This window comes from Sipha flava, unplaced genomic scaffold (assembly GCF_003268045.1).
Source record: "Sipha flava isolate LNK unplaced genomic scaffold, YSA_version1 76_pilon_pilon, whole genome shotgun sequence".
In the NCBI taxonomy this organism is placed as follows: domain Eukaryota; kingdom Metazoa; phylum Arthropoda; class Insecta; order Hemiptera; family Aphididae; genus Sipha; species Sipha flava.
In genome coordinates, this window is record NW_020273616.1 from 1237576 (window position 1) to 1264955 (window position 27380).

At 25.6% G+C, this 27380-nt stretch overlaps 1 protein-coding gene across 2 annotated transcripts in view; it reads right to left on the minus strand.

Moving 5' to 3' along the window:
• Nucleotides 1–555: 555 nt before the first annotated feature.
• LOC112692820 (elongation of very long chain fatty acids protein AAEL008004) overlaps nt 556–27380 on the minus strand; it is a 30433-nt gene continuing 3608 nt past the window's right edge. The window contains exons 1-9 of one of the 2 annotated variants that reach the window (XM_025567616.1): nt 17638–17848; nt 16291–16429; nt 7247–7437; nt 4020–4100; nt 3867–3923; nt 3196–3301; nt 2905–3041; nt 2619–2804; nt 556–819 (exon numbers count right to left, since the gene is read on the minus strand). In XM_025567616.1, the coding sequence (XP_025423401.1) occupies nt 703–819; nt 2619–2804; nt 2905–3041; nt 3196–3301; nt 3867–3923; nt 4020–4100; nt 7247–7437; nt 16291–16351 (936 nt within the window). In that variant the 5' untranslated portion in view covers nt 16352–16429; nt 17638–17848 and the 3' untranslated portion in view covers nt 556–702. Of the gene's footprint in view, nt 820–2618; nt 2805–2904; nt 3042–3195; nt 3302–3866; nt 3924–4019; nt 4101–7246; nt 7438–16290; nt 16430–17637; nt 17849–27380 lie in introns of those variants that run through there. The other variant, XM_025567617.1, reaches the window with a different exon arrangement.

Sequence of the window (27380 nt, forward strand, 5' to 3'; positions counted from 1 at the left end):
TAATTCTAATTAAGTGTAATATTGTTTGTACTGTTCTTCTTTTTATGTTTTTTTTCTTTTTTTAAATATAATAATTAATGTTACGTTTGAAATTTAAAAATTAACAAAATCTTACTGAATTGTATAATAAAGTGAAACAAGAGAAAATTCCATAGGGATGGGTATTAAACATAATATGTTGTTACTAACAATACAGTTAATGGCAAATTATAAAGTTAAATGGTAATGTTGACATTTAAAAACCGATTCCAATCATAATGTGGTATAAATTAGATTTGTATTCACTATACAATTAACCCATCCCCTGAAATTTACCTACCAATAATAAAAAAACTTCAAGCTTTATATACATTTTCACACCATTACATTTCAAATAATACTGGATTCTAAGAAAGAAAACAATTGTTATACATTTATATTAAAAATGATGCTTGATTAAAATTGCACCTAAATGTATTTAAACATAGCATATATATAATATATATAAGTTTATCGTTGTGTTATTTTTTTATATACCTTTGACAAACGTAAAGGTTCCTAAGGTTTGATGTATACACGTTTTTTTTTTTTTTTTTTTTTAAATAATTCATTTTAAATAATATATTATTGTGTTTATTTTTTGTTTGAGTGTGCTTTGGTGATTGTGTCGTATTCGCCAACTGTTCTTCATTCGGTTAGGAACGTTTACTCATATTGCCATAACTATTTGGTTTTGGCATCTTCAGTTGATTTGAAACCGTTGACGATACCATTTGAATAGTATACAACATTGTCGTGTTCGTTAGAAGAACATTTACTGTAACTTGCTCCTTCTACCGGCTGAAAAACGGTAATAACAAAACTATATAAATATGCAAAGCATTTAATTATACTGTGATACAATATTTACTACTAATTAAACAACAGACAATGTGTTCAAAATGTCATTATAATTGATAAATGTTAACTAATACATAAGTATTAATTCAATTTTCTCTCCTCGTTAATATATTATGTAATTACAAAATCATAAAATAAAATGAAAGTTAATTTAAAAGAAAAAATATATATACGTACATTGTTAATATTTAAAGAAATGCAGGCAAATAATAATAATAATAATAGCAATAATAATGGTATACACTCTGATGTAATAAGTAAAAGGCAGAATAAAAAATAGTTAAAGGAGAATATTTATTATTAGTGTTAATACATATTTAATTTATTTTGATTCCACGTACGTTTATAGCTAAAAACTGAAGCATCGAACAATAGCAGAATAGGCTTTATATTATAAGCACAATGTTATTTGACCAATGAATATATAAGTTTTTAAGATAAAACTTTATGTAGATCAAAAATAAGCATGAATACCTATGAGATGGATAATACACTGAATTCCTCTAGTTTTAGGTTTTTCGAGGACGAATATAATTTGTGTTAAAAAAGAAAAATGTATGTATTAAGTATGTGTATATAAGTAATAAGAAAATAAGTAAAAGTAATAAGTAAAATTTAATGCAAAATTGATGTCGATTTTTCAATTAAATAAATTTTAATTCAATGAATAATACATTTTATGATAATTTAATTTTCAAATCAGTAAACGTTCCAATCAATAAAGGAAAAAATGTAATATATTTCATAGAGACTAAACGAATAGAATATTTCACGTTAGATGTTCTGGTCATATAATACGGTTGTAGTGTTTTAATATTTAATATCTGATAAGATATCAAAAATTGTCGTATTTTAATGACAAAACAATAATAAATAAATTTAGAACGACAGTATAAAAATTAGAACTTGCCGAAAAAATAATAAATTTAATCTCTGATCGTTTTAGTTCAATTTATGACATGGTAATATGTGTATTTGAGTACCAGAAAATTAAAATCAAAAAATCATTATGTTTTGTTGAAATATTTAATTTCTGTCCATAATCATTAAACACTCGAATCATTTTTATCTTATTTACTCAACACGTAATGATTTAGTCATTGTGGTGATTAATTTATACTTTTATTATTTGGAAGATAATAAATATTTTAAAAGATTAATATTATATTTAATTTAGTACTATATTTCAAAGTATTAGTACGGAGTTCAACAAGAATAACGATGGAAGTAATTTATATTTTACTAGTCAAACGTTTTAAAAGCGATCAACTGAATGTTAACGAGAAAAACATTGGAATTGCAAAGATATAAAAAAAGTATTTTTGGTTACAGAACGTGATCGGCGTCTAGTAATAAAACGGCGATAGATTTTTAGAGGGGTTAACTAATATACTTTGCAATTGCACTAGTCTTTATGTGTGTTATGTGTATTAATATACACGCGAATACAGTACTTTTTCGAGTGAGGTGACTTAAAGGAAGTCGAATGAGTTAATTATAGATTTTCGTGAGATTTAGCGTAAATATATAAGCATGCGAATAGAATGTCCTAAAGGATAAATAAAAAATGATGAATAGACCAAAAATATTTTACCGTCGTAACAACTTTTTTTTAAGGTTGCTGGAATACAAAAACTGTCATTTTCTAAGGGTCACTTTGGTTCGATCCGAAATGTTCGTTTACAGCGATTAAAATCATTAAGTTATAACTTTGAAAGTAATAAAAGTATGTAACATACCATGCATCCTCCGTCATTTGTCGGTCTTCGTTTACCATTACTGGTATATTTGGATTTGTAAAAGTCAGAGAACAGGAATAAAAACATAACGCCGTGCAGACCTATCCAAATCATGAAGCTCTTGGGGTAGTTGCATTCGACGAACAACAATTGGAACTGATGGATAAATATGCACACGAATTGGAGCTGAAAATGAGAACACATATTATAATATGAATCGACTTAGAGCCGAAGATTTATATTCATGCTCAAAATAAAGATGAGCAAAAGAAAAAAACTATAGTACCATTTGGAATGAGGTGAGATATTTTTTCCACCAAATGTATTTTTGATATTTAGGTCCCATCGCTGACACCATATAGTAGAAGTACATGACGATATGTACGAATGTGTTGAGCAACGCGAAAAAGGTACTGTGACCGCCTATATGAATTTAAAAAAATAAAAACAATTTACGTCAACGGAGCGCCAAGGTTATTTTCTATATTTTGCACGTTCACAGACTGTCAGCCTTAGACGACAGATTAAGTGGAAAACAGATGAGTGTACATCACCCTCGTCTATTGAGTGTACGTACCTGGGGCGAATTTCATTCCCATCCAGACGCTCATCGGCATGCATCCGTGATGGATGACATGCAACGTCGACACTTGTTGGTTCTTCTTTCTTAATATGAAAAACAACTGAAACACAACGGGAACCTATCAGCTTTTTCGTATATTACGATAATTAATATTGTTGTAATACAATCGTCGACCTCTCTCCGTATAGAAAAGAGGCCAAAAATGTACCCCACGTCCAACCACCTCCAAATAGTAACGGTCACCCCCTTCTGATACATATAAAAGGCAATCACATTGAATTGTACGAATATAACACGAAAGCTCGTGTGGCATTGGTCGATCGATTTTTCCACCTCACTATCGGAATGGCGATGACTACTATAGAAACTATAGTGTACTATTACTAGATTTATATATATATGTACATAGTATTATATCTGACGCCTGTAAATTATTTCTACTACAGTTATTTATGCGCAAGCGCTAACCCAACTAGTTCAGGTTGAATATAATACTAAAATGTTGACCAATTATTGCGTTGCATATTTGTATGAGAATAATGTTAATTCTAAAGCCTAAGTACATACCTATAAAATCTTCCAACATGTCTTAATATAAAATATCGTTGAATGCATACTAACTGTATCAAAAATTAAATTTAAATTAAAGTAAAATTCATACTTACTGTATCAAAAAATTCGGTGAATTTGGAAATGTAGTACCACCAACATGTGCGGGCCATCTAAAATTGCACGACGAAAATAATTATTACGAATTTAAAATTATATACAAAATATAATGGGTATGAATAGAATTAGGCTAGTCGAGAAAAACTTACTCGCAAGGCCATCGGGCTGTTGGAATAGTCAACTGGCTGACATTTTAGACTGTACGATCCACCCCAACCACTCATCATGTACTGCAAAAAAAAAAACATCAATAATTCCAAATTAACCATATATTTTTATCGTTAGTTACAACACATATATTTCTTCGGTTTGGCCTTCCTAACCTTCGCAAACGGTTATGGTGTTTTCACAGAAAAAAACGACAAAACGTCATCATACATAAATGTAAAACGAATAGTAATCTATTCAATTTTCAAGGCTAATTTCGGGAGGAAGACTAATTATGACGCGTGGACTTTTATAATGTCCAATATGACTCATAAAGTAGACTTAAAGAATTTCTTTGAAAGTTAGCTGCCTATATATCTCAAAAAAATATAATAGTTGAGGAATGAAATCTGTTTTTCTAGTGTTAATGTAAATACGAGGCATTTCCTTTAGGTATGTAATGATAATTAAATTAAATTATATTTGTTGTTCAACAAAAATAACTAGATAAAATATAATATTTTAAAAAAAAATAAGTTCGTATAAACATATTAGGGTCACATACGTTTACCAATTGATTACTAATGTCTGGACGTACAATATCGAGGATTCGGCCAGTTGAATTTCGGCCTAATTTATATATACCATACGTTTGCCAAACTACGCTTAAAAATATAGCGAAATAATAAACATTTCGATCCTCCGACACACACGCATAAGATATTTCCAATAAAAGTAGTACAGTAATCTATTCAGTAAAAATTGAGTAGGTACTAAAATTAAAATACAGCGTAGGTTGTATTTATATTTATATGTATATTTACATTGAATAATTTTAGAAAATACTTTTATACAAAAGTTCATGTATGTAGATTTTAATGAAAGAAAGAAAATATATACTTTCAATTTTATTAATTTCGTTGAATGCTCAAAACATTTTTGAATAAGTTACACATAGTAGAAAAACAAAAGGTGCATATTTGAAATTTATAATGTTGATATTTATTACCCCTACGTATTAAATAATATAAATGTATTTTTTTAATTTTTAAAATATAAGAATTTATTAAAATAAGTTACTAAAAACAACGTAACCATGTTTCTTTATATTATCATACACTTAAACTCAACAAATTTAAAAATGTAATTGATTTTAAGGTTTTAAGTTTAAGGATTTTATTCGGAGGTTTTAAACTAGATTTAAATAAAATTCATAAAATAGAAGGATATTTACTAAGTTTAAGATCATTTAACTGAAATAATTAAAATAAATAAAACTTGTTTTGTTTCCTGTTATTATAAAAATAAACCAGCAAAACTAGGAAATAAAAATGTATTAAGGTTATATAATAACTTGTTTGTTGGCATTAACCAAGAGACAAAAAACCAGTACAAACGTTTTGAGTAATTTAAATGTATACGGTTTTATCAAAATATTTTTAAATAAAGCTTTGAAATTAAATAATCCCATTACAACAAAATAACATACAAATTATCCGCAAAAATGGATACACTGCGTTCAATGGTCATCAGTTAATCATTTAATACCCATATAATACTACCAACATATGACCTAATTTTAGAAGTAATTTAATGTTACCCAAGAAACTCAGTACGTTCCGAATAAAATTGTATCCAAACACTTATTTATAAATGATGACAAATTACTAATGTTTTAAATTATAAATTAATTTGTTCTATAATAATACTTGCATTTTAATAATTATCACAGGTTTAGGCAAACATTCATAATCAAGGCTCAAAATATTAGGCATCTGCATATTGGTTTAGAAAGTGCATATTGAAATTATCGTTCGATAAAAATTGGATTCATAGTACACGGATTCCAAATGCAAAAATTGTTGTTCTATAATTTGACATATTTCGTTATTTTTTGTAGGAATTCGCATATTTTAGGTTTAAGAACTTTTATATGAATGTTTCATATATTTAACGAAATTTTTTTTTTTTTTTTTACAAATTTATAGTTCAATAAAAAATATTAGATATATCAAGACCAAAATTCTAAATTTTATATAGTTTGAAAAAAATTAATTAAGTAATCAGTGGCTATTTTAGTATTGTTCCCAATGTATTTAATAATAAAGTTATAATCTCTATTGTACTGAGAAATCAAAATAGTGATCACCGATCCGTTCGATTTTATTTTAATAAAAATTTATCAAGACATTTTTATTGGACCATTAAAAAAATTATTATTTATCATTACTTGTAAATTTATACTAAAAATGGTTAAAGATTAAATGAAGATTATATAGCTTAAGCTATAATTAAGCTATACAATTAAGATTAATACACTTAAGCTATACACTTGTATAACAGGAAGGCACAACAATACACAAGTGTGCAGTGTGCAAATTTTTAAATTTTTCTCTCCATGTACCTAATTTATGTAAATTGTATTTTATTCAATAAATTGCACATTTTTGTATATTTTCCAAATTTTTACTGCATATTATACTGTACATTATGATGTTTTTTAACGAATATGTATGCGCATATTTGAGTACTTCTTAGTGCATAAAGTTCCAAACCTTGTTTAAAATTAATCATTAGCAGCACAATTAATAATAAAAAAAAAAAAATTAAGGAATTGTGAGAAATTAATGCAATTTTTAAATTTTTATTTGTACTTTAAAGAAATTAATATTAATTTTATTTTTAATTAAGACTTCATCGAAAAATATGATTCGAGGATAATATTCACAAGCGGACACATAGTTATATACAGCTTCAACCTCTCCAGGGATATAATAAAAATATAATAAAAACAAATTATAATAAAAATAAATTGTTACTTGTAATAATAGTTGGTTATATTAAAACAATAATTGTAAAAAATATTGAAATATCTATATTTACAATTTATAAATTATTTAATGGTAATTAATCACTCCATAATGTTGCAAGTAACACTTTTATGCTTCTTTACTAACACTATGATACAATTATAGTTACTTAAATGTTTAAAAAGAACACATCAATAGTAATTTATCAGAAGAACATATGGTATTGTTGTTTGTTTACCAAGTGCATCATCATTCGGTTAAGATTCAAAATGAGAAAACCATACGCGAAAACACAAGACACAAACACACGTTTGCATTATGATTTACGTATCACTACATTCCTATCACATTATTTAATAATCGAATATTCATTAATGGAAAAATAGTGCACATGACTAACAAACTAGGTAGATACTTACTTCATAGAATATCCAAGCGCTGAACACAGTTTGTATTGCATTATAAACTATAAGCAATTTTCTAAGTTGAAAAGGTTTTCGATTTTCCATTAGTCTAGGTCCAAGTATTTTAGCAAAATAAGCGTAAAATAGACATATAAACAATGTCGGAAACGGGCTGGACAACATTGGCCAGCCATTAACTCTGGCATCTAAAATAAAAACATGAAATTAAATTAAATGTTAAGTATACATATTTTCATATAAAACTTAAAATTTAATTATACAATATAGTGGATATAACTAGAAACTACCATTATATAATGTATGACTGTCGACATTGTAAGCATTCGAATAATTTGTTATTTTTAATTTTTAAAACAAAATCGAAAAGTAATTTGTATAAACTTGAACAAAGGACTTCTTACTCTTAAATTTAATATAAGCTATATAATATATTATATAATTATAATAATAACGTGTTTTTAATAAATTATTAAAACAATTGTTTATTTCTCATATTGTTCAAATGTCATTTGAACAATAATATAAATTATTTGGCTCGGATTTTAAGGCATTTACATTTTTCTTTTGGAATATCTTACACGATGCTTTCCAAGCTACAAATGTATTTCAAGTACTCCATGTTGTAACTACAGATTTCATTTTTGGAGTATTTTTGATACTTTTAGAACATTTTTTGATTTGTTTAGGGCATTTAAATCTGAGTCCTAATAATATACAATTTTGTGTTTCTAAACATTTTTATTTTTCTAAGAGAAGCCCAATACGATCCAATACAATAATACTGTTGAGGGTTGATCAAAAAACAATAATATTATATTATTTACAAATAGGTACTTAAAGAAAATTAACATATATGATTACATTCGAGTATACGTTAATATAATCAAAAAATGAGTGACTTTAAACTAATTTAAAAAATATAATGAGTATAATAAGGATATTATAATTGGTATAATTTTACAGCTAGTCAATGTATATTACATTAAGTTTAAGAATAATATTATTTTAAAGTTAGTAGTGTAATCAAATATTACACATGATCAGTCACAAATTTACAAAAACTATGTGTACCATATAGAGCTTAAATATTTCAAGTTGTTTTCAGATATCAAATTATAGGCGCAAAAATATTAATTATTAGTTAGGTAGGAATATTAAAATATTAATCACTATAACGTATAAGCTAAAATCAAATTCTGTCCTAAAATTGATATATAACTTTTGATTATATATTTATTTATTCAATGTTGGAATATGATATTGTTTGATTATGATAATACAATTATTTTAAGTACTTAATAGGCTTCGTACTCTCATCATGAATTAAATATAATAAATAAATATATGCTGTTTATTAATTAATATACTCGTATTTGACTGTAACTTAGGACAATTTTTAAAAATTGCTTGATGTAGATGATAATATTATCGAACGATAAAGAAATTACCTTTACTATATATTATATAGCTTTTATATATTAAATATACAGCTTAAAAAAAATGTTTAATTAACAAAAATAATAAAATTAAAACTAAGGGCAGAAAATAATTGACAAAATCATAAATTAACAATACGAATTAAACTGAAAAATCTATACGATAATTGAAATAATAATACAAATTTTTATGCGATCACAAGTTTCGTCAGAAAAATACCGTAGCAGGAAATCAAAAAAATATTGTATAACTGACTTTTTTTTATTTTTAAATACAATTAAGTGTATGATGTTTACTTTAATAATTATTAATTATTAGTTTAGTTTTAAATCGTATACACTAATATTTTTATTTAAATATATTTTTTATTTAAAACACTCACAATTTTTATCCCATAATAACAACAATTTGTTAAAATATTTTAATATTTATGTTTAACAATGCATCGTATAAAAATAATCTGTACGAAAATCAAAATTATTCTTCATACTGAAGTATAAAATTTACAAATTATAATCTAAGGTAATAAAATAAATAAATGTCTAGTCTAGAGTATTATTATATTTGTAATGTATGACCGGTTTGAAATTCATTATCAATATAGACTAATTCAATAAAATCACGTCTTTAATATGATAATACCCCAGGCTATTTATTTTTATATTAACAATCTTATGTTAATTTTTAGTGCATAGAAATGAAATATATTAAAACATTTCTAACATCTAAAAATACAATGTAATATGCATTATAATTTTTAGTTTGCTATACAAAGTAGCGTTTCTCAATCTTTTTAACGTTACCTACCACTCTCAAAAAAGGATAAAATGTGATTCAGTCACCTTATGACCCCCCCCCCCCATAATAATAAAAACTAGTTAAAGCTTTTATTATTTTTTACCAGTTATTAAACATGAGTACATTACATCATTAACCTTTAACGAAAGGAAAACATGACTTTTTAAATTACGATTTTTTTTTAATGATCGAAACACCTCATTTTCAATGTTTTTTCAAGAAACAATTGAAAACATTAGTTCCATTCGCCACTTATTTTCTTATATGAAACATGTTTTCCATGCCTTCTGTTTCATAGTGTCATTAAAAACTAAATGCAAAATTGTCTGTTATCATTAGAAAATAATTAACTTATACGTTTTTCCAATGTCAAACCACGACTAAACAAACTTTTGGGCATAAAAAGTCACAAATATCACATTAATTTATACTTTTTAATTCATTATTCATAGTTTATAGTGTATTTACACTATAATCTAACCTTTTATTTGTATTATTATAGTTATGTACCTATTATTTCTTTATCTTTAATGTAAATCAAAGATTGATTTTCTACATTAATGTTCAATTATTTCTGACCGATGCAATCCCCCATCTAGAGGTTCGTGACCCCCAGTTTGAGAACACTGATATAAGATTTCGAAATGTAAAATCTTCTAGATAAATGTTTTACAAGTATAAAATATACTTCACTAGAAAAATCATTAATAATTGTCATAGTTATAAATCACGTTATTATAAATTTTAATACTTTCTCTGTTACAATTGTATGCATTGAGAGATTTTATAGATTTTAATTGTTCTACTCTAAATTATGACTTTTTTTTGTGTAATTATTTCGAGAAATTGATTTTTTATTTTAATTCAGACGTAAGACCTTCAACTTTTAGAGAACTAGAGGTGATTTTAATTTAATTATAAGGTTTTAAGGAACGAAAGTGTTACAAGAAAAAAAAGACGTAAGGTAACTTAAGATTGCCTTACTGTAGAAAAAGCATTCAAATTTTTGACGAAAATGTAAACAGTATTCAAATCAAGTTAAAAAAATCCGAATATAAAACATATTGAAAAAAATAATATCTAAATATTAAAAATTATATTATACTGTCTCACAAATAGGTCCTACATTTTCCGAGCTTAAAATCGTCAGTTTAAATTAAATAATAGAAAGCATGCTTTAAAATTGGTTATAACTTTTTTGGAGTGATTCTTATCATTGTCCACATAGAACAAGCGGGTTTTAGGTATAATAGCAGCTGCTGTGACCAAGTAATAACCATTATCAAAAGTATTGAAAAGAGCTATGAAGATCAAATGAAAACTGCGATAAAATTTATTGATTTGACGGCGGTCTACGATACAGTGGGCGCATGTAAACTTCACCAAAAGTACCTTTTTTACTTTAAACTCCACCAGAAAAAAAAAACAGGTAAAATTGGGTTCAAGTAAACTCTGCCACTGAAAAAAATCAGGTAAAATTGAGTTCATGTAAACTCCGCTGGTGAAGAAAAGAAGTAGTAGTATAAAATTAATATGATATATTATTAAAAAAAAAATTATAATATGATATCGTTTACATTAAATATTTTAATCACAGAAAAAAAAACATAATAAATATTCGTAATACCTAATAATCCAAAAATAAATAGTTATGTCATGTATGTAAACTAAAATGATGTGATACAATTTGTAAATATTCTAAGTCTTGTATTACACCATTAGAATACCTATTTACAGCATCCTGTAATACTGTATTTTTTTTATTTCGAATTTTTAGCTTATTTACTTGAGGTATGCCATTTAGTTTTATAAAGTATAGGTTTGAAATTCGGTAAAAACTTTACTAAAAATATGAACTTTCGGTTGACTTTTATAAAACGAATTTCTTAGATGACTATGAAAGGATTCATAAGCAAAACATAAAAAAAACTGGGGGAGTTTACATATACCCATTACAGGTAAGAAAAAAAAATTGATGGAGTTTACAATCACCTGGTACAGTATGACATGAGGGTCTAAATCCAAAAATCAATCCCTGCCTGACCTGTGTAAAATAATCAATGCAATGTTAAGTAACCGACTATTTAAGGTAGTTATAGGGGATAACAATACCAAGTTAAGGGTGCTTAACAATGGACTTCCATAACGCTCAGTATTAGGCCCATTATTATTTAACCTTTATATTAGTGATTTACCAAACACTAAATTGAGCAAATATATGTACGTTGATGATATTACCTTGGTAACACAGAAGACCTATGAGGTATGCAAGGTGAACCTTACCAACGATGTGGAAAAACTAAATCAATATTGAAAAAAATGGAGACTGCGACTAAACCACTCCAAGACAATCTTTCAACTAAATAACAGACAAGCTAAGCATAAAATAAATATTAGTTTTGATGGAAAAGAAATAATCAACTATCATATGACACCTATATCATACCTTGGAGTGACCCTAGATAGGACATTGATTTACAAGAACCTTTTAACAAAGGTTGCAACAAAAATTAAAACATGAAATAATATTATTAGAAAAATTGCTAACACTAACTGGGGTTCTGATCCTAACACATTAAGAATATCAGCAATGGCTCTTACTTATTCAGTGGCCTTATTGTTATGCCTGTTTATTGTGCCCCAGTCTGAATTAACTCTGCACACGTGAATAAAATCAATATACGACTAAATGAAATACTAAGAACAATAACAGGGACTAAAAAATTTACACCTGTCCAATGACTTTCTGTGTTAAGCAACATAACACCTCCCCCCATATATGTAGAATGTACTCTTAAGGGAATGGGACAAATAAATTTTGAATAGTGACCTGCTTATTCATTAAGACATTAACCACGACTAAATACAAAGACTAAAATCACGTAAACCCCCCCCCCCCCGAGACTTGCTCGATATCTGCGTTCGGACGGCTTCAACCCAAATTCCAAATGGATCGATGAATGGAATGACGAAAACCCAAACACATTGAACCTTGTCAAAAATCCAACGATCAGACAACTTGGGTTGCACCTACAACGCAGAGAATGGGCCACACTAAATAGAATCAGACAAGACATGGGAAAGTTGGAAAAATGATATGCAACTGGGGTCTCAGACCTACACCAGAATGTGATTGCGGAAGTACGATACAAGCAATAGAATATATTAAAAAAAAAAAAGTCCAAACAAATTATTTGGCGAAGACATGAACAACCTTCACATGGCTACGCCAGAAGCCATCGTGTGGATCTCAAACTTGAACATTAAAATCTAAAATCATACCATTTCTATCCCAACCAAATTTTAAAAACATAAACCGAAATATATATATATTAAAATTATAACTATCTTTATTATTGCTATTTGTTACTTCACTATACTAAAATATCACTTGTTACTGAGCTATATTTTATGTTTTACATATATTTACTTATTTGTTGTGTTTTGTATTTACCTATTGATTGTTAAATGATATAATATTTTGCCATACAATAAATAAATTAAATATTTTTGGTATATACTTTATTCATTTTATAGTTTGTCATTAATATTATCGATAATAATATTTGGCATTTAAATACTTCAGTCACTGAAAAGTGGTATTCAAAATACATGTAAGATTGGTGGAAGGGAATGTAGGGAGTAAAGCCTCCTCACAGGTTTGTGTAATATAATTCAGCTCATGGAACACAGTTTTTTAATTTTTGGATTGAGCTCCTCTACTTAATTTTAACCAATTCGAGCACTGGTTTAACAAGAAATAAAATTACTTAATTCAAGTAAACAAAAGTTAATTAAATCTTATTCAGAAATAGTTCGTAAAATATTTTTAAAATAAAAAGTTTATTTTAAGATAAATAAGACGTTTACTAATAAAACAATTTGTAAGTATTTAATCGGCCTTATACTCCCATCATGAATTAAATATAATAAAAAATATATCTTGTTTATAAATGAATACAAATATATATATACATTATATATTTGTTTATATGTGTTTATTAATTGATATACATTATGTACTATTTAACTGCAAAACTAATTAAAAATATAAACAAAATGAGAAATGAGAAATTCATATTTAAAAACAAGACACTATTCAAAATTATGTTTTTAAAAAATAGTGAAACAATTTTAAATTAAATTGTTTTAATTATTTATACAGCATAGGTATCTGTCAATATAAGTGAAAGTAAAAATAAAAGTAACTTAGTACAATTTTTAAAAATTGCTTGGTTTAGATTATAATATTATCGTATGCTAAAAAAATTACCTTTACTAAAATCAACAATACTTTAAATATACAGCTTTAAAAAATGTATAATTAACATATATAATAAAATTAAAACTAAGGTCAGAAAATAATTGTCAGAATCATAAATTAACAATACGCATTAAACTGAAAAATCTATAAGATAATTGAAATAACAATTATTTTTACGTGATCACAGGTATCGACGGAAAAACACCGTAGCAGGAAATAAAAAATTTTGTATAGCTGACCATTTTTTATTTTTGAATAAAATTAAGTATAATGATGTTTACATTAATAATTATTAATAATTAGTTTAGTTTTAAATCGTATATACTTACATTTTTATTTAAATATATTTTTAATTTAAAGCACTTACAATTTTTATCCCATAATAACAACAATCGAATAACAATACCAATAAATAAAAATTTGTTTAACACCAATCAATGATAAATTACTGCTACTAATTTTTATTAAATTATGGTTATTACAAATAGCAACATACATTTTTAACTATGGGTTTTTTACCATTAATAATTATAACCAAAGACAATTTTTCAAAAAATGCAAAACAAATACAAAATAAAAAATACATTAAATTAATCAGTACCATTTGAAACACATTTACTTCTTACGGACCTACGTGTTGGGACATAAAAAAAAAAAAAAATGCATTTGCATCAAAATCCAAGCTCTATTTATAACCAGTGTGTTCGAGCATCATCAAGTATTGAATATTGACTCAATTCTGCGATAAAAGAATAAAAATAAAAATAATTAACGATTTGTTTGGTAATGTAGAATATATCCAGATATCGGTTGTTTTAAGGAAGGGATTTTATGGTGTGTACAACAAAAACCAGAATGCCTTCGATAACAGTTGGAGCTGCCATGGATGTCCCGTGTAGTACAACTGGTAGATACCGCGTACTTTCTACGGGAATGTACCGTTTCCACCAAAAATCCGGTTCCCTGATTTACGCATAGCCCTATTTTGCCAAAAACGAAAAAAGTATGATTCCTGTTTCCGCCAAAATGTATTTTTGTGAAAAGACGTTTGGGAACTATGTACAATTGTTACATATTCTTTCTTTATAAATTTTAATACAAGTAGATAATAATAATATATTAGTCGAATATAGGCACAATTATATAATAGTTTTTAAATTATTACATAATTTCATATTATAATATGTCCATTCTATTTAACTATTTATAAAGTATAAAGCAAGTATAGGTCAAATATTGTCTCGATAGTTTTGCAAAATACATATCGTCATTTTTAAATATTTAAAAATGTCACAAAAAATATAAATTATAATACAAGTATATGTCAAGATTTAAAAAATTACATTCGTAAGTACAGTTCAAGTTTAAAAAAAATCTTATAATTAAAGGAAACAGTTTTGATAAAAGTGTATCTACTAATTTCATTGGAATTTTTTTTATGTTATTATGAGCATTGTTAGTTTTGATATATTTATATATATATATTTTTATAATATAATATTCAAACTGTTATTATCGACGATTATCAATCATTATCGAAGATTATCAGTATACCTATACATTACAAATATCTTTTACGCATAACATAATATATATTCAATATTGCTTAAAAATTAAAACCAATGGTTTTCAAATTTTTTTAGCGCAAACGGGAATCGTACCTTTTTCGTTTATGGCGGAAACGGTCAACATTATTTTGGCGGAAACTCCCCTTTCTACGATGAATAAGCGTGTAAAATTAGCAATATGAATATCAGATAAATTCATTTTTAAACTTAACTTTTATTTTAGGGTTGCAAGGAATACATGTCATACAAGCATATAAATATAATTTATGCACAGTGTATTGATAATTTTGTAATAAAAAAAAAGGGAAAAAATTAAATATCATAATAATATAAAACGATATGATGATATTATTCTGTAATATAAATTTATCTTATTTTACACTTACAATTCTATTTTAGAGATTTCCCTAATTATAAACTATTGTTATTCTTATTTTTTCCCGTAAATTTTATGATTTCAGTTTAAAATATATGTGCGGCTAAAGAAAACGTATAGGGTTTATCTTATCTTCTTTTTCTTCAAGCTTTTACAGTCCATTTAGGACCATAGCTGCCTCAACCACATCTTTCCACCTATCTCTGTCTTCGCTATCTTCAATCCTTATTAATTCTTCTGAGATTTCCGTGAGATCCATTTTCACTCTGTCCTCCCATCTTTGTCTTGGTCGACCCCTAGGTCTTTTACCGCTTAGTCTTCCAGTGAAAAGATTTTTTGCAATACCTTCCGATCTCCAAATATGGCCCGCCCATTCTAACATTATAATAGGGTTTATCTTATACTAACATTAATTAGAAAATTATTTAATGACCTAAATCTACATATTTCTTATTCCTTGGTGATAATAAAAGTCGTCATGTTTCCTCATTTACCAGTTAAAAATATTATAAAGGCCTATTTTTTTTAACGTAATATCATAATTGAAACATAACACTGTTAAGTAAAAAATAGGTAATATTGTAAAATTACTTACCACTTTTGTTGTCCATTATGTCGTGGTAACTATCGATTATGTTTAAGACTAGTTGTGCCATTTTAAAAAATGAAGTTTTATAGTTATTTTTTATTTTTTACTTTAGATCTGTTCGGTGACTAGTCCCAGTCTGTTATTTCTGAAATAATAAATAAAAATGTTATTAATTAAAACGTAGTGAATTATGGTGGGAGAAAAACAATAAACAAAACAGCAAGAGTACGAGTTTTTGTAAATCGAATGAACTCACGTAACAAAACATGTATTCAATACAGTGAAAACAAGAAGATTTTTGAACCAGGAAAAATTTAAGGTACAATATAAACAGGAAACACTGACCTAAACTTAATATAAATATTAAAAACAAATTCTAAAATTATAAATAAACATAAAAAATGTAAGTGCGTTTTATATGGTTATAGGTTTATATGGTTGTTGACCTCACTAACAAACAAGTATACATTTGTTTGTATTCTCGAAAAAATATAATTAATTACACGATGAAAATGTTATCATGGTCGTCTACACAATATTATAATCGGTGCTGATCCGATATACGGCCAATGGCGATCGAGGGTAAATAAGTCTTCAGCTTATGCAAAGAAGCCATAGGTGAAAATACGCTTATTTATGTATCTCACGATGGAATAACAATTTATATTCGATTCGTTTTCACAAATTTGAACATGAAATATTTTCTCAATGGTGATGACCTTTGGTGATTGAACCATTCATGTTTTATTCTTAAACAAGTTATAATTTTAATACTGAATAATATTGATACTTTGTAAACTTTCACACGATATTATACAAAATGACCGAAAAGAGTATTATTACACGTGTCTGCTATACATTGACGCTGTGGCAACACGATAGGCATTCGCCTACAACAGGGAATGAATTTTGCGCGTTAACTTTATAAATATATTTTACATATGGCTGTCTTTAAAATCAAATGTACAGTAATTGTAAATGCGACCCACGTACTATACCATCCAGCATACATAATTCAAGTGAACGTTGCCATTCAATAGAGTTGAGTGCACGGGACGTCACTATGCGGGGAAAATAAAGCGATGATGAAAAATGAAATTATTTCATAATTTCTTAATAATGCTACACGAGTGGCTGGTAAAATACTGTTTTCTTTTCATTTGGAAAAAGTATATAGGTAATAATATATTAAATTTAGTCAGTACCATAAGCACATAATATTAATGCTAAACTACCATCGTTTTGATACATTCCAACGCGATGATGGAAAACTTAAAAAATTAATAAGTGCGACAAAATATTAAATCACATAACCTTATGTTGTAAAATAACAGAAAAAAGTATAGTCGGTACCTGCCTGAACTTTTTATTCCTAAATGCACGCTGTTGATTTTTTTTAACTATTGGATTGATTTAAAAAAAATATTAAATTATTTGTTATAAAAATGTATTATTATGTTTATTATTACAATAAAATACGCGACGATGATGACGACGACGAGAATAACGTCTAACTGCACACACGAAAGCCACGCGGTTGACTGAACTAATATCGTGGATGATTATTACAAGATCTATATTGAGGCGTCGGTGGTTTCGAGAGCGTGTCGTCATTTAAGTTGGGGAGGGGAGTGAATGTGTCGGCGGGCGGCCACCCGACTATATGATGACTACAACTACTGGTCTTTTTTAGTCAAGTGGTACGCGTTGGATCGGGAGGGGACACAGCCATACAAAAATTCATCCTACCACTAATTACACGACTCGATGTTTAATTGTACATAAACTTATATTATTTCGTGTAGAGTTGAACATGGACTTTTCAACCGTTTGTTTTGAAGCCTAGCGAATGAAAACAAATAAATAAAATACTGCACCCAATAACAAGTGAATGTAATAAACGCTATTGCCGATATAAAATAAACAAAAACAATAATAGTAATGGACTTAAAATGTACTTAACCTGCGGATATTTTTACTGAGCATATATTATAATTCATAGGCGGTTTTATTAAAGTTATCATAAATCATATTCATACGTATAATATGTATGTATAACATTGATCTTTTTGTTAATAGTTTTTGTGAATTTAGCTTTTGGTTGTGAACAAAATGTATACCATTTTTATTATAATTAGACCTTGTGCCTGTATGATTTATATGAATAAATAAATATCCACAAATTGCGTGCAACTTTTACAACAAATATTACGTTTGTATGGAAACGATTTGATAACTTCATGCAATAAATATTATTTTTTTATTATGTCAAAATTTCAATAGTTAAACAAATACAACATAAAAAAAAAATATAGATATTTAATAATAATGATATGTACCATTGCTTTTATTATTTAAATCTAAATACGTATTCAAAAATACCAAATATCAATTGATTACTCATTTTATAAAAAACTTTTGGTCCATACAACCGCAGAAAAAAATTGATCACAAATTGAAAAAAAAAAGTGCGATTAGTTATAATACACGTTTATAAGTCAGAATTTAATTTATAAAGGAACAAAATAATTTTCAGATACACTCAACCTTTTTTTAAAATCATGGACCACTATATTCATTATTTTTAAGTAATACTTTATTTTTATATTTTCACAGAAAATAATTTTTTCAAGTCAAAATATATAAAATTATTAGTTTTATTTCTGAATGAAATATAAATGAAAATTATAAATTCGATATCAATGATAGACAAATATGACCATCAAAATTATTATTTTATGTAACATATAACATTTCAAAAATATATACGCTTCATAAATTTGGTTAAACTTTTTTACTTCATTAATTAAAATAAATACACATCATTAATAACTACAGAAGAACAACTTATACAATCATATATACAAAAAATAATATGGATTAATATTTATCTTGTAAATAATTAGTGGTTTAGTTTAAAATATGCACACAATTATAATGAATATAATACTTATATTATTATTAAAGATACTTTACTTGTTACTAGAAAAAAAAAATGTTGGTAAAAATATACAAAATTGTCAACAAAGTTTCGAGGATATGAGGTGACTGGATATTTATCGTTTATTTAGAAAGGATACTAGTGACGGGTGGTACAACATAATACGAACTTAGTAAAAATCGCAACGAGAAACCAAGAATATTTCTTACAATCGTCGTGCATAAAAAAAGCATTTCTGAACAAAGATCGAAATTATATTTTAGAAAAATTGTAATTCAATTTTTCTATGGAATAAATTCATGTCATACTTAATTAATCTGTTCAAATAACAAACCTTAAAACATACAATAAAATAAATTATATTATTAAAAATAACTATTTCACTAGATTGGAAAAATATGATTTATTACATTCAAGTTTATTAGTTATTACTTATATATTATTATATTATTATTATTATTATTATTAATTGTTTATTTTTTTTAATTATCCTTTGTTTTAAAGATTACAGCAAATTATTACTTATTAGCATTATTATTATTATTATTATTATATACATAATATTGTTATAATTTAAGTTGAAACCATAAATTAATGAGTAGCCCTTTAAATGTCCAGCATTTAAACATCAAACATATATTCTAACACGAAGAAATTAGTTAACTATCTACTAATGTATTTTTTAAACCCATTTTCTGATATTTTAGAGCATTGCATTTTTAATATTAAGTTATATTATTCAAAACTTAGCTATTTACTGAAATATAAAAGAAGAAAACTTTATTTTAAGAATAAATTAAGATAAAAAAAAAAAATAGTAACTCTTAATACAAATATAATTAAGATATTGGTAGTGAGTCTATGATTTTTTTTCTAGTCATATTCATGTGCATAATATTTTCAAGGTATAGAAAATCAAATTTCACATTTTATTATAAAAATATAAACGGTTGTGGCCTTGTGGGGTAAAACTTAATATTATCTCTTTAGTTAAGTGTCTCCTTTTTTTAATGCCTGGTAAAACCAATAAGAAAATCAAAAAATTAAGTTTTAAAAATAAATTTCCTACCTCAAAAAAGTTGTTCCATAAAACTGCTGGTATACAGTTACAAAACAATTTTTAATAAAAAAGAAAAATATCCAATTCATAACCAATATTACAACAGTCAGTTATATATATATATACAGATTTAATTTAAAATAAATAAATATTAACGTACATTACCAGCAATAAGAAATCGCAATAAATATTAATCAGTAATATATTCTTATAAATTAACTAACATAATTATCCAAGTCAATCTCATAAATACACATTATGTACTATGTACTATGTTTTGGTTAAAAAAGGAGCGAAACATTAATTTAATATCTTTAATTAAAATCTAAAAGAAAATATTATATTATATTATATTATTATTATTATTATTATAATAATGCAAAAATTATTAACTGTAGGTTAAAGTAGGCAAACTGTCTTTGAATGATACTTTAGTAGTTTTAGAAATCGATAATTATCTATGGCTCATTAATAATTATACAGTGAGTATAAGAACACATATAGATAATACACTTGTATAAAAAATAATTTAAAAGAAAAATTTTAGGTTTATTTGTGTTAAATGTTTTTTTTTTAACTACGGGATGAATATGTTACACATACGCGTAATGAATAATAAGTAATTGCAACATAAAATTAATTATTTCAACAAAACAAATCTTAATATACACTATGATATTCAAAAATAACGTACCAAACAATTCTTAATAGCTCTATAATTCTCTATTAGACAATACATTTATTGAAAAGTAAGCTAATTAGAAAAGATGCTCAAAAATTACTTATAATAGTTTTCTTAAAAATGTCCTGCTAAATTTCTTTAATTAAATATATAAATTATACAATAAAACAAAGTCGATAATTTATTATTATTTTTTTTTAAAAATATGTTACGGTAAAAGAACCAGTATCGGAAAAATCTAGGATTTATCGGTTGTGGTCGGTAAATGTCCGAATTTTATGTTATAAAATATATTTACTGATTTATTTCGGTAAAACCTAGGATACTCAAAATAGTTTGGTTAAACACTGAATGATTTTTGCAGTTCGGATTTTTATAAACGAGATTTGGTAAAAGTCCGACATTTTTCACTAATTATGTGATATTTTTTCCCTTGCTTTATACTCATATATAAAAATAATAATTATTATTATTTAAGTAGATTATCTGAAAAATTGGCAACTACCAGAGTTGGGTAACAACAAATCAAAATAAAGAATAAAAAATAAAAGCTTGAATAACTAATTTATTTATGAATAAAGAATAATTTTTTATTTTGAATAATTTTATTCAAGAATAAAACAATTATTCAGAATAAATTTATTTGTTAAAATCATGAATAATATTAATTAAATAATGATATTAAATATAAAAGTATATTTAATTTATTTTTGCCAATTATTATATGTATTAATATGTATATTATTTAAGACTAAATAATAAGTATATTATTATTATAGATCGTTATTTAGGATTTATATGATTATAGTGAATAACGAATAATGAATAAAAATAAAAATTAATAATAAAATTATGATTAATTAATGAAGAATAATTTTTTATTCAAATAATCAATCGAATAATATTTTATTCGACTAATGCCCAACTGGTAACTATCCACTAGCATTTAGATAGGTACTAGAGATGTAATGCATATTCGAATAATTGAATTATTCGAATATTCAACTTCGAATAGGTTCGCCGTTAATAATTTGAATATACGAATATTCGAACATTCGAATATCAGTATTCGATGCTACAATATCTATTATTATTAAACGTTTTATGTTACGCGAAAACTTAAATGAATAATTTTTATTATGCATTATATTGTAAAATCGAATACTGATATTCGAATGGTCGAATATTCAAGTATTCGAATTATTTACGCTGGACCTATTAGAATTTGAATAATCGAATATTCGAATAATTCCCATCACTAATAGGTACACACATTTATACCATTGTTAAATTCTACAGCAAAATATTTATTATAATTATTTATTTGTGCATGCTTAACTGTTGAGGCATCTCGAGTTGCACAATACATTGTTGGATCTAAAGTCCGAACTACAAAAATCATTCGTGGTTAGACATCAAAGTATTTTGAGTATTCTAAGTTACTCGTATAATATAAAAATTGAAATAATTTTTAAATTGTCAAACGACGATTTACTGTTGCAAAGTCATTAAAATATTAGATAATCATATTTCTGATACGATATATAATTTATAAAGCTCACATAAAAAATTATTTTTATTCTCAGATAGAATATATTCATTCTAGTGCAATCATATTTATTTTTCTAGCAACAAAAAATTTCCATACTTTATATTAATGGTCTTATAAAGTTTTTTACACTCTTAAATTTGTATCAAAATGTGATTTTAAGATTTTGTTGTTCATAAAATTTAGTTTAAAACTCAAAAAAAGAGAAAACCTCACTCTTACCGTGTATAAATAATTAATATTATAAAGATTTAAAATTAGCGATTACCATGAATACACATGTAAAAACATGTAAAATGTATAAACATTATATAGAAAAGTAACTTCATTGATTATATATTATATTTATATTATATTATATAACTTTAAGATTTTGTTTATCTATGTATTAGGAAATATAATAAATTTTGATTTTAAAAATTAATATGAGATACTTATCTTTCGTTTTTTTATGCTTACACATATTTAAAATGTAAGGTTTTTAATTCAATATCTCATAGAGTTTTACTTGATTTTTTTACTTCTAACCTTTCACACTACAGAAAATTGAGGATTTGTTGTACTCGATTCGGATCTTTCATACGCTTCTCTCTCTCTCTTTATATATATATGGATAAACATAATTTTAAAATTTTACAGCACAATCTATAAATAATATAAGTATTTACTTTCAAAAGTAAATTATAAGATGTTTTACTGTACATATGTGAAAACCACGGTTGTCTACATATAGATACGTAGTTATGAAGATAATCATGGTGAAGACTAAGTGTACAGGCGTACATAGGCGTGTTCAGACTTTGGTGGTTGAAATGGCATAACAAATATTTAAATCATGAGACTTATTTTTTTTTTTTAAACATGGAAAAGTATTTATAGCTTATGTTAAAAAAATCGCAATGATATGAATATTTTTTAATTAAGACCAAAAAATATAACCAATGGCATGAAAAAACAATAAAAACACATAGGTACATACTACTACTCAGTTGCGTAAGTGGGAAAAAACCTAGAGGGGCAATATAATATATTTATTATTACCAAAACCCTGACACCCCCCTCACCAGTTAAAACATATTTTTATTGTATGTATTTTATACATTATATCTAATTGTTTGATTTTACATAAGTCTTTTAACTCATTTTATGGTTTAGATAAACATAAATTGTAGGTAGTATATACTAGGTACCAATATTGTTAAATAATATCCATAAGAGTTCATTGATAAAAGGTGCTATTTGTACTATAGGATTATCTGGGGGGGGGGGGGCAAAATTATACCTTTCTCTCAAAAAATGGTCAAAGGGGGCACTTGCCCTCCCTTGCCCCCCAAAATTACGCCACTGCTACTACTATACTGTACTCTACTGGTACTGTCGGTCGGAGTAGAGATTGTACAACTTTTTTATTATCCAAGTATGATTATGTTGGAGGCACAGTCCACCAAGGGGGGGTTTAGGGTGTGCCCATCCAGCCCCTCCCGTACAAACCTATGATACAGACCACAATCAATAGTTCTTATGCAAACCTATTAAAATAGGTTATGAAAAAAATAAGGATATAATAATATCCAAATATATTTGATTTATGCAAATTATGTGATTAATAGCTAAAAATAGTTATTTAATAACAAAAGTAAACACTTATAATACTGTTATTTGAATAGTCGATTACACCCAACATGAATTTCTTTACAAGTATGTAATAAATGGTTACCTATATATCTTAATTTAAGATTGTAATTATCAGAAAAACTATGAAAAACTATTATATAAATGTTGAACCCTCTACTAAATTCACAATTACCCTAATATTGATAAAAAAATCGAATAAATGTAAACTTTCAAAAAAATTACTTTAATTTTTTTTATTTATAAACATAACATAAGAAATTTTAATTTGTAACATAATAAATTTATTTTTTAATAATATTACTATTTATATTTAAATACATTTATAATCAATATTTTATGTAAATTGTATTAATGATTTTTTATAAACTTTTTATGATCTGTGAAAATTAATAATGCCAAATATTTTATACTTATTTTCATAGAATTTAATGAAATAAAATAAAAATTATGAAAGTCTATTTCAAATAATCTTCAGACTCGTGTTGTAAATAAAATAAATTAATACGAAAAACATATTAAATGTTTCCGATGATGAAACCTGTAAATGTGAAAATAATTGAAACTATTTTCTGACATCAAACCGTTAATATCTATACATGTTCTTACCCCACTGGTCTATTAGTTTACTCAAATGTACAAATGATACTATGCATATGTATAAGGAACTAGCCAAATCACGCGCAGTGAAAACTGGCCTATAGATAAAAGCTACTATTATTACATTCGATTTTCTTCAGATGAGTGATAAGCTAATAAACATCGAATCTAACCTTAATTTAATTAAATTTTTTCCATATATTACAAAATTTGCTAACAAACTTTTAAGTTGTACAACTAAATGATCTTCAGTAATAATAAATATGTAATATAATTAAGAAAGCAATTATACAATTTTAGTTATACAAATCAGCTCTTCACTACTAGTTATGTTAAAAAATTATTTATATTAGTCGAAGATACAAATATTTAGCAAAGTATGTAAATTATCTAATCATGATCGCTAATACAGCCTCATCAAAACGCTTAAAGTGATGAAGGATTATTGGCAGCAAAAACTAATACAATTTATAATTATAAATTATCCGACTGGTAATAAATATTTAATAAAAATTGGTCATACATTTTATTTATTTCTTCAAAAATATAGTGAAGACAATCATTTTCCTACGGTAAAAGTTAGTATAGAGACGAAGATGGTACATAGAATTTAAGAATTTAAATTCAATTCTGTCAAAATAACTCAAGTAAATAATGAAAAAATGAAAACAAGATAGTTAAGGCTTAACACTAAAATTTTGTTTCAATGTTTAAAAATCATATAAATACTTATTATTAAATAAAGTTTCAATTAACTAAAAATAAATTAAATATTTGATTGTTTAGTCATCTGGTGTATGCATTTAATACAATAATAAATGAAAAATAAAGTGTAAATATTATTGTTTCCAAATTTAAATTTAAAATTGACTAGGTTATAACCTTGACAGTCATTACATTTTAAATGAGACAGCTAGTTTTGCATATAGTATAATCTTGTGTAGTGTATTTCTGTTTAAATAAAATCAGCACATAACAGATTAATGCCCAATATGAATTTTATTTAAACATAGAACCTTGGTAAATATAATTTAATTATTTATCAATTAATATACAGCCTAATATAAAAAAAAGCGAGAAATGTTATAGAATGATATAAATTTGCTGAGAATTAAATCCAATGGTTTAATGTTAAAGATTTTTTACAAATATGACAAAAAATGGATTTATTGTGAATATGTTTTAATAAGTAATAAAACAATAAAAATTAATAAATGATTAATAAATAAATGCTTAGTCTGGAGTATTAATATATTTGTAAGTACACCTTGTTTCAAATTGAAAATTCAAATTTTAATATAAAAAACTGCTATACATAAAATTAAAGGTAATTTTAATTAATTTTATATAAGTCTGATATTTCTGAAATATAATTAAAAAAGACTTTCCCTGATTCAAATTTCGCTAAATATGTTTTAGAAAATAACCATAATATATATTTTAATATCAATACAGATTTAGAAATATTAAATACTCAAAATAACATTTACATTAATTTAGTTATAGTAGAGTAATGCATACATGCATAAACAATGAAATGAAGAAAAAATAATTCTAATGTTTTAAATATACAAACCTATTTTAAAAATAATATCTTACATCAATACATTTTAAATAATACACAATAATATTCTTATAATAAAATTTTTAATATATCTGTGCCTAATAATATTTAATTTTAAATAATCTCTATTACTACAATAAATTATATATAATAGTCGGTGGTCTCTCCTTTTTCGAGTTAGGTAAAAATGCATTTTAGCCTCAAGCTATTTTTAGCAATATAATTTTCAAACTTTATGTTTTTGTATGTGAAATCTGATGATATTTTCAAAAAAATTCGGTCGAACTTCCTATATAAGTTATGGTCAAAAAACTTCAAAATGCTCTTAAATTGTTGAATATTTTTTTTAAAACGTGAGTTTTTTATGTTCGATATTTCGGTAAAATTAAATATTTCCCATCATACTTACTTTTTGTGGTATAAACCTAACTTATTACACCCAAAGTAGTTTTTCATAACAAATCGAGGGTTGTTATTGATTTGGTTAGACTTGCACAGCGAGTCCATCACCGAACAATCGAAACAAGTTAGGGTGGTTGCTTTGTTAATGTATATACAACTGAAAATTATCAAACCGAAACGTTCTCACATTTCAAAGCAAGTAAATTTGCGGATTAGTTTTAATTATATGTACATTTAAATTATACCTTACATGTTAAACACGTATAATGTGTTTTACTCATATGTATACCTGATTTGGCAATACATTTATTGACTATAACTTCTTAGGGAATTTCGAAATTTTTTTTTTTTTATGAAAGTGACATTTGAATATACACGCAAAACACACAATTCGAAAAAAAATACTATAAACAACTTGGGAACTAAGCTGTATGCGTACATCAAGTTATAGTTGTCTCCTGCACAAATAATGAAACCGCCAAGCTGATGCCAAGGTTCTAAACGACATGTTCTCATAGGCACAACCACTTTATTCCACTCAGACTACAAAACCCACCAACATCTTAATACTTAATTGAATAAATAATAAGTGCAAGTTAGGATGATTTCAGTTTATTAAGTAAGTCTGTGTACCATTTTTAGTCAAAGGTCTGAGTAATTTACAGA